General features: G+C 53.3%; 2 protein-coding genes across 2 annotated transcripts; both read left to right on the top strand.

Annotated features, from left to right (window-relative positions):
- The first annotated feature begins 246 nt into the window (after positions 1-246).
- TEKT2 (tektin 2) lies at positions 247-4514 on the top strand. The gene is made up of 9 exons (XM_023512187.1): positions 247-275; positions 988-1175; positions 1557-2053; positions 2964-3107; positions 3190-3304; positions 3487-3594; positions 3724-3867; positions 4023-4102; positions 4200-4514. The coding sequence occupies exons 3-9, from the start codon at positions 1848-1850 to the stop codon at positions 4411-4413; spliced, it is 1011 nt and encodes a 336-aa protein (XP_023367955.1). The 5' UTR covers positions 247-275; positions 988-1175; positions 1557-1847; the 3' UTR covers positions 4414-4514.
- A 460-nt stretch (positions 4515-4974) lies between these two features.
- ADPRHL2 (ADP-ribosylhydrolase like 2) lies at positions 4975-10687 on the top strand. Its single transcript, XM_003788175.1, has 6 exons — positions 4975-5237; positions 8051-8147; positions 8402-8609; positions 8694-8878; positions 9220-9320; positions 9863-10687. Exons 1-6 carry the CDS (start codon positions 5021-5023, stop codon positions 10153-10155), a joined length of 1101 nt encoding a protein of 366 aa, XP_003788223.1. The 5' UTR covers positions 4975-5020; the 3' UTR covers positions 10156-10687.
- The last annotated feature ends 2181 nt before the right edge of the window (positions 10688-12868 follow it).

The following is a 12868-nucleotide window of genomic DNA, read 5'->3' as shown; positions in this document are numbered from 1 at the left end:
ATGCACAACTTTTATCAAAATAAAAATGTTTAATTTGTAAACCAAATGAATGTTATACCCCACGCTCTCCTCCTCACGCACCCCAGCACCCTCGGCCGGCGGCCCCTCGCCTACCCTAGAGGGCTCTGCCGAGGCGGCCCAGGACGCCGCGCCGGTCGCCGGGCTCAGCCAGGAGGCCGGTCGTGACCTCGCGGGGAGCCGGGGTTGCCTAGCAACTAGGAGCGTTAAACAGAGGCGCCGGTAGACCGCCGCTCAGGTGCAAGCCCGAATAGAAGGTAGGAAGGCCAGGGGAGCGCAGGCGGTAGGGGCTACCGTCAGCGCCCACCCCGCCATCCCTCCTCGAGGCTTCCTGGGCGCCAGGACCCGGAGCACTGATATAAACCACAGATGATTTTCCTGCCGACTGGCGGGCTTCGCTGGGAACCAGACTGACCCCAGCTTCTCCCACCCGGTCCCCCGCACGCCCGCGCCACCGCCTCCAACAGAAGGCGGAGGGAGGGAGCGCGATGACCACGTGGGGAGGGGACAGCGGGGGGGCCCCCCTTCTCTCCGTGCCAACCCCATCCGCCTTGGAGAGAGAACTGGGCTCCTTCTCCGAGATCCCCCATGGGACCTGGCCCACAGAGGGGGAAGAGAAAGCTGAACTAGATTAGACGTGCTTGCTGAAAGTTTGGGTGGAAACTGGATTAAGGGCTATGTTTCCTGCCAACTCCCCCAACCCAGGCATTTGGCGCTACACACACACCAAAGGACGCCATTAACCCCTTTTATCTGCTCCAGGACCTGAAGGGTCCAGGGTTTTGTCCCTGCAGGTGGACGGGTTGGAGGAAACTTAGTTAATGCCTCTCTCAAAGTTGTGTAAAGCAAGGGCTGTTCCCAAGCCGACTTCTGGCAAGAAGCTCAGAGCAAAATGAGCCCATCCTGCAGGGGGCAGGGGCATTTGCTCCAGGAGAAGTTGTCTCCTGCAGCCTTGTTTTCCTTCTGCAGGTGGTGTATTTGACCCTTCCAGTTCCTGTACTATGGCCACGCTGAGTGCCAAGCCGAGTCAGCGCTTCCAGCTGTCCGACTGGCAAATCAATAGCCACCTGCTGTCCACCAACGCTGAGAGGCAGCGAGATGCCTCGCATCAGATCCGCCAGGAGGCCCGGGTCCTCCGGAATGAGACCAATAACCAGGTTTGAGGCAAGAGCCCAGTTGGGTGGATGAAGGGCTAGCCCCCACCCACTGACACCCTTTTTTTTTTAATTGAGATGCCCTCTCGCTTTGTCACCCTCAGTAGAGGGCTGTGGCATCATAGCTCACAGCAACCTCCAACTCTTGGGCTCAAGCAATTCTCCTGCCTCCTTAGCAATTGGGACTACAGGTGCCCGCCATGGGACGCCCAGCTATTTCTTTTCTTTTCTTTCTTTCTTTCTTTCTGTTTGTTTGTTTGTTTGTTTAGCAGGCCTGGGCCAGTTTCAAACCTATCAGCCCCCGGGAGCATGTGGCTGGTTCCCTAACCATTGAGCTACGGGCACTCCTCTCTGACATCCTCTTTATCTGGCTGTCTTTTCCAGACCATTTGGGACGAATATGACAATAGAACTCGACTGGCAGAGAGGATCGATACTATCAACCGGTGGAAGGAGATGCTGGACAAGTGTCTGACGGATTTAGATGCTGAGATTGATTCCCTGGCAAAGGCAGGGAGCTGGGGGCCAGGAAACTCTGCTGCAAAGACCCACTCCTCCTTCCCCACTTCTGGATGGGGGTCATGAGTGGCATGACAGTCACTGGCCCCTTGGCTAAAGTGGGGTAATAGCTACTTCTGCCATGGCTCCACAAGCCTCCTGTGTCCCCTTTTCCAGATGAAGGAGTCAGCAGAGCAAAACCTGCAGGCCAAGAACCTACCTCTGGATGTGGCCATCGAGTGTCTGACCCTGCGGGAGAGTCGGCGGGACATTGATGTGGTGAAGGACCCTGTGGAGGACGAGCTGCATAAAGAAGTGGAGATCATTGAGGCCACCAAGAAGGCCTTGCAACAGAAGATCAGCCAGGCCTTCGAGCAGCTCTGGTAAGGGCGAGATGGGCCATTGGTATGTTCACAAGCACTTGCAGGCTTTGTGCCTCAAAAGGGAAACACAGGCATTGTGGATAATGGTAACTGGCTCTCGTGCTACCAATGACAGAAACCAGTGTGCCCGTGACAGAAACGAGTGAGTGATTGTAGTGCTTTTATCACTGCCTGGACATAATCTCAGAGTCCATCTCACGCATGACCCTGCTCTAGGCAGCCAGGATCAATGGACGGAAAGTGTAAGTGATAAAACCCATCGGGCAGTCCCCCTGAGTACCTTATATGTACATTGATAGGTAAAAATGGAAAAAGAACAGCTCAGAACACTCGAGACCAAAGTGTCACAAAGGCAGCACTGTTTATTTTGAAACTTGGGTCTAAGTGGGCTAAGATCTAAAGAATGTTAGTGGGGATTTAGGGAGGGAGGGAGGTCTCATATAGCTGGCTGAGGATGCTGTTGTTTCCATCAGGACATCAAAGATGTTATCTCATTATGGGACTGTCCTGGCAGGTTCTTCTTATCAGAGTGTCAACATATTTCTCTCGGTGGGTCTGTAATTGGGCCAGTGCAAGGACAAGCCTGCAGCATGTCTCTCTTATCTGAGTTATGTCCACTCATAACAGAGTCTCACAGAAGGGCTTTTCAAGGTGGAGTTGGTTTGGCCAACCTAACATACGTGTGAGTCTTTGTGCCCCCATGGGTATGTGTGAGCACTTGGTGTCATCATGTGGTCTGTGGGAATCCCATCTTGATGTGCTGGTCTTTGCTTCAGTTGCAGCAGTTTCAGGGTCTTCTGCTGGGAAGAGTCACCCTAGCCTCCTCACCCCTCAGTGCCCTTTAGTCCAGTGAGGCCTACATCCCAGGCCCTTGGGGGCTGGTTCCTGACTGAGTTTGCATTCTCCTCAGCCTCCTGCAGGAAGTGCGCCAGCAGCTCAACTCTGACCATCGGGGCAAAATGGAGACACTGGAGATTGACAGAGGTTGTCTCTCTCTCAACCTCATGTCCCCAAACATCTCTCTGAAGATCAATCCCACACGTGTCCCCAATGGGTAAGAGGAGGGGTTCAGTCTGTCTCTCCTCCTCCTTTCATGGGCCATGCCCTGAGGACCCCTTATGTCCTGCCGCCTGCAGCTCCACCACACTCCAGCAGTGGGATGACTTCAGTCTGTTCAACAAGGACCAAGCAGAGGCAGAGATGAAAGCAGCCATTGAGCTGAGGGAGGCCATTGCCTTGACTATTGCTGAGGTGACCGCCAACCCCCAGCCAGCTCCGCCTCCACTGCTAACAGGTGGCCCAAGTGCATACCTAGCCATTACTTTTTGTTCCCAGTTGACCAGGTGGCACCCCTTCCCCTCATTTAAGCAACATCCTCACGTGACCATGTGCTTACACTCATACCCTCTCCTTGCCTTGCCTACTTGTCTCAGACCAACAACGAACTCGAAGCCCAGAGGGTCGCCACAGAATTTGCCTTCAGGAAACGGTTGCAGGAGATAGAGAAATTGTACAGTGAGCTCAAGTGGCAGGAGAAGAATGTGAGCCTTCTCCCTGGGCCTGGACTCGCTGCTGTGCAATAAGGAGCTGGATTCCTGGCCAGGAAGCCCTGGAGTGGGTGCCCTGTGGTAAGTTCGGCTGGTGGAGACCCTCACTGTGTCCCCCTGCAGACCTTGGAGGAGATCGCTGAGCTGCAGGAAGACATCCGGCAGCTGGAGGAGGATCTGCGCATTAAGTTACTGAGCCTGAAGCTGTCCCATACCCGGCTAGAGGCCAGAACCTACCGGCCCAACGTGGAACTCTGCCGGGACCAGGTGTGAGGATGTCCCAGTGGGGCACGGGCCCCTTGCTAAAGTTCCCTGGGGATCACCCCCCAGTACACATTCCTGGTGGAGCAAGGGCACTCAGGACTGTGGCAAAGGACCCCACAGCTGATCGGCATTCCCACTCCCCGACCCCCTGCCTCCAGGCCCAGTACGGCCTCACTGACGAGGTTCACCAGTTAGAGGCAACCATTGCCTCCCTGAAGCAGAAGCTGGCACAAGCACAGTAGGTCTGGGGAGTGGGCAGGAGGGGCAGGGAGAAACTGCCTTCCAGTGGAGCCTTTTGCTGCCTGCCAGTTCCCTGCCTCATGCCACCTTCCCAGGGATGCACTGGACGCCCTGCACAAGCACCTGGCCCGGCTGCAAGCTGATATTGCCTGCAAGGCTAACTCCATGCTACTGGACACCAAGTGCATGGACACGCGACGCAAGCTGACCGTGCCTGCTGAGAAGTTTGTGCCTGAGGTGGATACCTTCACCCGCACTACAAACCGCACCTTGAGCCCTCTCAAAACCTGCCAGCTGCAGCTGGCCTAGCCTTGGAGGAGTGAGTGTGGAGGGGAAGCTGAAGCTTAGGTGGGGAAATGGAAGCGGCAGGAGAGACTGAGTCTAATAATAAACGTGCATGTTCTCAGGCCACGCTGTTTTTTGCTACCCCCATACGTAGCTTGCAGGAGGCAGAAGCTTCTTGACCTGCCCGCCTGTGTATGGAGGAGCAAAGATGGGGAACGTCATCGCACCAACCACCACGTTTCAAATCCGTTCCTTCACCCTCCGGGAACCCCTCTCTGGGCTAGACGTACACAAGGCTTTAGCAGTGGTGCCTCCACCTAGCTCTGCCCCTGCACCAGCCGGCCCCTTTGGAGACGGGAGGCCTAAAGGAGGTTGAGAGGAGGCCAGGATCACAGCGGGAGGTCGTAGTGGGGGATGTCTGAGATTGAGTCGGGGACCCTTTAGTGGCTGTCCCACACGCTTATGAAGGCTTTTCACGAGAACTGGGGGCTGCGCAGCGCCTCCGGGCCGCTGGGGGCGCTGTGGACCGGGGAGCGGCGCGTGGGCTCCAGGCCACTGGGAGGCGATGTGGGGCCGGAGAGGAGGGAAGCGGCGCCGGCGGCACCGGAAGTGGGGGCTGGCCTGCGCGCGGATGGCTGCGGCTGCTGCGGTGGTGATGGCTGCGGGCAGTGGCGGGGCCGGCGCGGCCCGCTCCCTCTCGCGCTTCAGAGGCTGCTTGGCTGGCGCGCTACTCGGGGACTGCGTGGGCGCCTTGTACGAGGCCCACGACAACGTCGACCTGATGTCAGTCCTGCGTCACGTCCAGAGCCTGGAGCCTGAGCCCGGCACGCCGGGGAGCGCGCGGACAGGTGGGCGGGGCCGGGCACACGAGGGGAGACGGGTTGGAGGGGACGGAGTCTGAGGTGTGAACTAGTCTGGCTGTGAGATGAGGCTGCTGCGGGCAGCGGGGCCGGAGCTTGAGGACCTGGAGACTCCTCGGACTCGCGGGCCCAAGTCTGAACTGCTTTTTACACTTTCGCTCCGAACATTCCCCAGCTCGGGACATGGCAACACCAGCGTCCCAACTGTGCAAGCCAGAAACCCGGGCGTTATTCTCCTGGATCGCTCCTGGTTCACTATACAGATGCCCTCGATTTATGATGGAGTAACCTCCCGATGAAGCTATAGTAAGTTGAAAATACCTTAAGTCAAAAGTGCGTTTTCAACTTGCAATGGTTTTATCTGGACTTAGCCCCATCTCAAGTAGAGGAGCTTACTGAATCCGTATCACTTTAGCACCATTGTAAAGTCAGAGATTTATAAGTTGGACCATTGCAAGTCAGGAACCATCTGTATATCCCTTGCCTTGCTGATTTGACCTGTCTTATTCAGTTCTTTGGAATCATTACACCAGCAGGGAGTGCTCCTCTCAAAGCATAAATCTGATCCATCCTCCTTGGCATAAAACCTTGCTGTGATTTCCCAGTACCCTTAGGATAGAGCCAAATTCCATAACACATCCTACCTGGTCGACTGCCCTCCTGTATCTGCGATTTCATCTTATGCCAGCCGTGGCAGGAAAGCTAACTCCCTTTCCCTTTTCCTTCCCTTGTGTAGTCAGCTAATCACCCAGATCTCCGCTCAAGTGGCAGGTTTCAGGTCAAGCAGAGATGTGGGTCTTCCTGAGTCATAGTCAGAACCCTGGAAAGCACACACATTTAGGAGGATCACAAAGGAGGTTGTAAGAGAGCTAGCGGAGGAAACAGTTTGATAGGAGGAGAAGCAGGAGGTGTCATTAGCCATACCTAGGGAAAGAATTTCAAGATGAAGATGCCAGTCCTCGGCTTGGCGCCTATAGCTCAACCAGCTAAGGCGCCAGCCACGTACACCTAAGGTGGCGGGTTCGAATCCCCAGCCCAGACCCGCTAAACAACAATGACGGCTGCAACCAAAAAATAGCCGGGCGTTGTGGCGGGCACCTGTGGTTCCAGCTACTTGGGAGGTGGAGGCAGGAGACCTGCTTGAGCCCAGGAGTTGGAGGTTGCTGTAAGCTGTAATGCCACAGGCACTCTGCCCAGGGGGACAGCTTGAGGCTCTGTCTCAAAAAAAAAAAAGAAGATGCCAGTCCTTGGTGTCATGCTATAGAGGGGGAAATCTGGATTTTGAAAGCATTTTCGGTAGGTTAAGGAGGAGATGAAAAATAAGAAAATAGTATGGTTTGGTATGAGGAGAAGGAGAGAGATGAGTTCTAGTTGTAAAGACTAGATGGAGGGATGGTTTTTAATTGCATTTTTGGTTTCATGTGAAGATGAGGGAAAAAAGAACCTTAGAAAGCCCAACGCAAAATGGCCCAAGTGAAAAGGGAATATATTGGCTGACATAACTGAAAAGTCCAGAGGTAGGGCCGGCTTCAAGCAGAGCTGAATCTGGGGACACAAATCATTTCCCCAGGGCTCGGTTCCTCTCCCTTGTTCAGACTTGCTTTCTTCTGTGTGGGCTTCACTCATTCTGGCAGACCCCTCCTGTGGGATGGCCCCCAGAAGCTCCGAGTTACTCTCAGCTTAGCAACTCCAGCAGAGGAAGAGTTTCCCTTTGCAGCATTCCCCCCAAAAAGCCAAAATTAGGTCTCAGTGGCCTGGCTTAGGTCATATGTCCATCCCCAAACAAGGGAATGAAGGGTTCTATTTGATTGGGCTGCTGGTGGGGTTAGTACCACGTCCTAGTCACCTGCAATGAAAGTGCAGAAAGGTGAGGACAGTGGGGACAGTGACCAAATGAAAAGAGAACAGATGCTATTCCCCCAGAAAGGGAGATGTTGAGGATACAGGAGAGGACAAAGGAGAGCAAGGTCCTGGACCTCGGGCCTTTGAGGAGCACTGGGGGTGCAACTGCAGATAAGATAGCTGTTAGCTCCTCCTCCTGGTGAAGGAGGAGGTAAGGACCGCCCAGGAGTGAAAAGGGAAGAAGAAAGCAGAGTTTGGGGATCTAGACCCTGCCAAGAGGGGGTGTAGTAGCCATGCAAGAAATGGGAGTGGGGCCTCTTCGGGGGTCTGTTTCATTCTCTGAAAGCAGCTCTTCCACAAATAGGACTGTCCCTGGCAGGCTCATAGCCCATCTAAGCAGTCACAAATAAGCCAGAGCATTCTGAGCAAAAGGAGGTGAGCAGCTGGAGGAAGAGAGCGGGCCTAGCGGGGAGGACCCTGATCCTGACCCCACAGTAGGTTCTGAGGATGTGTAGGAAGGGGCTAGACAGGAATGGCATGAATGGCAAGGCCATGAATTTGGACCTTATCCTGAAGACAGTAGAGTGCCATGTGAACAGGCGAGTGAGGTGAGGAAGGTGGTCATCTACTTTCAGGAGGAATTTTCAGGCATGTATAGGTTGGATTGGAGGGTGGGACATGTGCAGGTCATATTAAAACTGGAGCTGCAGGGGTGGCAGCCGACAAGGATGGACGGTTTTCCTTCAGAAATCAGTGGGACATGGTGACTCGTGGGGACTTGAGTCAGAATAAAGAATTGTTGAGGAACCTGGGGCTAAAATTCGAGAGCTTCCCAAAAGCCTGGACGGGAGTAAGAGACTGACTTAAGGTCATTGCAGTTGTGGTAACTAAAAAGAATGAGCAGATGCCTTCACCCTGGAGTCTTGCACCTCACTCTCACCCCTGTCCTCTTCCCACAGAAGCACTGTACTACACGGATGACACAGCCATGGCCAGGGCCCTGGTGCAGTCCCTGCTAGCTAAGGAGGCCTTCGATGAGGTGGACATGGCTCACAGGTAAGGGGAGGTGGTCCTGGTAAGCAGAGTTATTATACCGCTTGACTAGAGGAATGTGTGCATGCCCAGGACCACCACTCTTAGCAGGACTCTGTGTCTGAGGCTGACACAGCTTCCCAAGCTAAAAATGACAGCACTGTTGGTACATCCTTAGATCCCTAAGACTTCCTCTTTTTCCAAACCAGCCCACTTTTCATTCCCAACTCTGAGAGGCATCCTTTGAACCCTAGTTCTATCTCCTTTCTCTCCCCTAGATTTGCTCAGGAGTACAAGAAAGACCCTGACAGAGGGTATGGTGCTGGAGTGATCACTGTCTTCAAGAAGCTCCTCAACCCCAAGTGTCGTGATGTCTATGAGCCTGCCCGGGCCCAGTTTAATGGAAAAGGCTCCTATGGGAATGGGGGTGCCATGCGGGTGGCTGGCATCTCTCTGGCCTATAACAGCATCCAGGATGTGCAGAAGGTATTTGAGGTGGGCTGGTTTGTGGGCTTCTCCCTCCCTCTTGTGCAGCGCAGATTCTGTAACAGCATGTTGTCTTCTCCCTAGTTTGCTCGGCTCTCAGCCCAGCTGACACACGCCTCCTCCCTGGGTTACAATGGTGCCATCCTACAGGCCCTGGCTGTGCACCTGGCTTTGCAGGGTGAGTCTTCCAGTGAGCACTTCCTCGAGCAACTCCTGGGCCACATGGAGGAGCTGGAGGGTGATGCCCAGTCTGTCTTGGATGCCAGGGAGTGAGTATGGGGCTGGAGGTGTGTGGTGTGTGGGTGCAGGTGGTGGGATGGGGGCCTCTGGCATTGCAACAAGCTGAAACCTCTCTTCTTCAATTGCAGAACCTGGGAGGTGGAGTGGGAATAAACCCCTTTGCTTTGTCTTGCGTTTTAGGGTTCTCAGAGTCCCAGACAACAAAACAACCTACTGACTCATGCAACACCCTCCCATTTCTTCTCAGGGGACACATGTAGGCTGTCAGCCTGACCACACCCCTGCTTACTGTCACATGCAGCCCCTTGCCCTGCCTGGCGACTACACCCTGCTAACTTGGACATTCCTAAATCTTTTCCCTAACCCACAGGCTGGGCATGGAGGAGCGTCCATACTCCAGCCGCCTGAAGAAGATTGGAGAGCTTCTAGACCAGGACTCAGTGTCCAGAGAGGAAGTGGTGTCTGAGCTAGGTGGGTGGACCTGCCTGTGATTTGTTCCCCCTTTTGTCCTTGAGGGTAGAGTCTTGGGTTCAGGGAGGGGGGGGGCGTGTGGAGTCATTTTGCCATGGCCATGCTCTGTAGATCCTTGGAAGGGATCCTTGGCAGAGTCGTGATCTCCCAGTGCCTTTGGCCTTGGGGAAAGGGATACCAGCCACCAGGTAATGATGATAACAGATACTTAATGTACCTTGTGTTTGTACTGGGCACCGTGCAGAATGCTTACAGACATGATCTCACTTTGTCCTCACAACAGTCCCATGAAAGAGTTACTAACTTGATTCACTCTGCACTGAGTCGTTGAATCCAAGAGCAGGAATCTTAGTATTTAGGTAACTTTACCAGTCACAGAGGCATTATGAAATGGAGTCAGGACTTGAACCCAGGTGGTTTCACTCTGAGCCTGTGATCTCAATCACAGACCTGCCTGAAACTGAGAATGTTGACTTGTGGCAAACAGCAGGAAACCTGAGGATCAGGGAGTAAGGCAAGCCTGTTTTCTGGCTTCCCCACAGGGAATGGTATTGCTGCCTTTGAGTCTGTGCCCACTGCCATCTACTGCTTCCTGCGCTGCATGGAGCCCGACCCCGAGATCCCTTCTGCCTTCAATAGCCTCCAAAGGACTCTTATCTATTCCATCTCACTTGGTGGGGACACAGACACCATTGCCACCATGGCTGGAGCCATTGCTGGTGCCTACTATGGGATGGATCAGGTTCCAGAAAGCTGGCAGCAAAGCTGTGAGGGCTATGAGGAGACAGATGTCCTGGCCCAGAGCCTACACCGAGTCTTCCAGAAGAGTCTGTGAGGACCACAGCTGCTGAGGCTATGCCACGTCCAGTGGGACCAGCTACAGCTCAGACTGGAAACACTGAAGCTCCTCGAGCTGGGCTCCCCTACCTCAGTCTTCCTGTGGTATGGGGCTGGGGTCTTCCTTGGGGGAGGTCATTGGACCAGCGGGTGAGGGACCGGTGCCTCCCTCACTCTGGGTCCTGGCTTGCTGCAGAGCTGTGGAGCATTCCCTGGCTCCTCAGTGGGATATGCGGGACCAGGGCAGTTTTGTTCTGGAGGGACACTTAGAGCATTTTCCTTTGTTATCTGGGACACGGGATTTGGGGAAGTGGAAATGATCTGCAGTAGCATCATTTCTCCCTGTTGGGTTTTAGCCAGTTTGCCAGCAAGCCTGCCCTTGACTAGGCAAGGTTTGTGAGTGCAGGTTTTGTGGATTGAGGGACAAGGACTTGCATCCAGCTGATGTAGTCCACACCACCCTTGTCTGTCGTGGAGTTTATTAACAGCTTCCAGCGGAAGTCACAGCAATAAACAGTTTTTGGTAAATCCCACCACTGTTTTCCTGTTTCTGTTCTGTGAATGAATCTGTCTCGCCTGGGAACTTGACCTTCTTGAGCTTAGTGCCTATCTGTCTGGGCTGCTTTTTCCTAGGAGCTGGGACCCCAAGGTAATGAGCTGCTATGTTGCCAGGCAAATTCCTCTCATTCTTCCAGCCAGCTGTATGTTCTGCCAGGAAGGGCAGAACAGGCATGGTTTGGTGGCTCTTCCTGTTAGAAATCACGCACAGTGGCCCAGGCAGCTAGGCCAAGTGCTTTGCCAGAGGCAGTGAGCAGGAACAAGCCACATTTTTCTGCTCTCAAAGCCTAACTTCTCCAAATAAGAGCCAGGCCCAGCTGGCACAGAAACAGGAACCCTGAAGGATCCCTTCTATCACCAGACTGCCAACCTCTGAGTTGGGAGGGTGTGCCATTGCAGGTGCCCTGGGTAGACTGCATGTCTCCTCTATCTTGGGGCTCAAAGGCCTTGCCACACAAGGAAATTATACACAGCATCCATTTTGAAGAAAGGAAAATAGGGAAGAAACACCTGTCCTAACAGCAGGGACATTCTTCGAGCATCCCTCCAGCCTCAGTGGAAAGACAAGCATACACAGTCTGCAGCTGGCCTGAGGCTTGAAGACTGTTGGGCTACATTCAGCCAAGGCGGGGCTCTGCCAGGCTGGGGACTTTTCAGGGCACGGATCATTTCAGGTTGGCTACCCAGACACCAGAGCCAGGGACAGATTCTTGCTGCTGAGCATGGTAGGCAGTAAGCAGGTGCTTTCTGCCCAGGATAGCTCCCTCCAGCCCTTTTTTCAGCTTTAGGGCCGGTACTAGCCCAGCCCTCCGGAGCAAAGATTCACAGTTTCATTCATAATTTCTATCAGATGTTGAAATTTGGCCTTTGGGGTCCTGAGCCAGCTGTCATGGTCCACTACCCCTGAGAGTTTATAGGAATGTTCCGTGAAGCTCAGTCTGACTCCCCCAGCTCCAGCCACTGCTTTCCTCTGGTTTCCTAAAACAGCTCTTGGCATTTGTTTGGTACACAGTCTCGGCAACTTAGAGTGTCAAACATCTCTGATGTGGTGACAGAAACCTGGGCTGGGGAGCTGGAGAGGAATGCATGCTCCCCGAGAGGGCGGGCACACAAGAGCCCCAGATGCCTTATGAAGTCCAAAGCCTTGTTTCGGCACAGCACTGTTTTATATAACAAATTTATTGAAGTTGTGTCAATACAGTGAATATGGTGGTTTTTCTTTTCAAAAAGAAGTCCCATTTTGTTTGATTCCCCAGTGCATTTTTCCCGAATCTTCTGTGACACAGGGCACATGATAAATACGTAGAGAACTAAGCTTCCTATACCAAGTAAGAAAAGAAATTACTAATGGAAAACATTTAAACCTTAATCTTTAAAAAAAAATTAGGACTCAGAGTATAAAAATGCACAAGTAATGTAGTTTTCATAGTTAAATTCTGACATTGTTTATCAAAGCTAGTCAGTTAAGTGGACACCTGCAACTCAGATCCCATAAACATTTCAGAAACGCCAATCACCCCTCCCTGAAGGCTTCAGGAATGAAATTTGGCTGAAGCTCAGCTCTGTGAAACAGCTTTGGGGGAGGGCTCCCCTGGTATCCTGCTTAGTCCCTTGTGTTCCCAGTGGGAGCCAATTAGTTTCTGCCAATCAAAACTTGTCCCTAACACATTAGATTCTAGTGGCTTTGACCCAAGGAAGGGAGTTGAGCAAAGGTATGATTTGAAACACCAAGTTCTTTGGGGTGTCAGGGGGTTAGAAATAATCAAGTGTCACTGGGGCAGATTTGGGCTTTCATTTCTCCTTTTGAAAGTTAAAGTTAACAAACAGCCTGCTCTGGAGAAGTCGTGGGCAGGGGCGGAGTTCTGCCAATGAGCCTGAGGGAAGCACAGCTGAACGAGTCAAGTCAACAGTCATCCTATTTTCAACATGGACAGTCTGGAGACGGCCAGCGTTGAAGCAGTGCAACAAGGCCACATCCTGAATGACCCGGGTTCATACTTAGTGCAGGGATGTGGGCTGGCCTAGTGAGGGCTGAGGCAAGGCCTCTTGCCGCCACTGGGCAAGAATGTCCACCATCCCCCAAACTGATCCTCTCAGCTTTATCAACTCAGCTTGAGCTAGGGGGTGAGGGCTGGGGAGTGTGTGTGTGTGTG

The sequence above is a fragment of the Otolemur garnettii genome, unplaced genomic scaffold (genome assembly GCF_000181295.1).
Source record: "Otolemur garnettii isolate 467f Iridium unplaced genomic scaffold, OtoGar3 scaffold00025, whole genome shotgun sequence".
In the NCBI taxonomy this organism is placed as follows: Eukaryota; Metazoa; Chordata; class Mammalia; order Primates; family Galagidae; genus Otolemur; species Otolemur garnettii.
Note: the sequence above shows the minus strand (reverse complement) of the source record. Positions and strands in the feature narration are given on the sequence as shown.

What these genes read in the sequence shown, in the direction of transcription:
- TEKT2 (XM_023512187.1), top strand. Translation starts at nt 1,848, where the DNA reads ATGAAGGAGTCAGCAGAGCAAAACCTGCAGGCCAAGAACCTACCTCTG. An exon ending in TTGCCTTGACTATTGCTGAG is followed by an intron (nt 3,305 to 3,486) that starts GTGACCGCCAAC and finishes TACTTGTCTCAG; the next exon opens with ACCAACAACGAACTCGAAGC. An exon ending in TGGAACTCTGCCGGGACCAG is followed by an intron (nt 3,868 to 4,022) that starts GTGTGAGGATGT and finishes CCCTGCCTCCAG; the next exon opens with GCCCAGTACGGCCTCACTGA.
- ADPRHL2 (XM_003788175.1), top strand. Translation starts at nt 5,021, where the DNA reads ATGGCTGCGGCTGCTGCGGTGGTGATGGCTGCGGGCAGTGGCGGGGCC. An exon ending in GCATCCAGGATGTGCAGAAG is followed by an intron (nt 8,610 to 8,693) that starts GTATTTGAGGTG and finishes TCTTCTCCCTAG; the next exon opens with TTTGCTCGGCTCTCAGCCCA. An exon ending in TCTGTCTTGGATGCCAGGGA is followed by an intron (nt 8,879 to 9,219) that starts GTGAGTATGGGG and finishes CCTAACCCACAG; the next exon opens with GCTGGGCATGGAGGAGCGTC.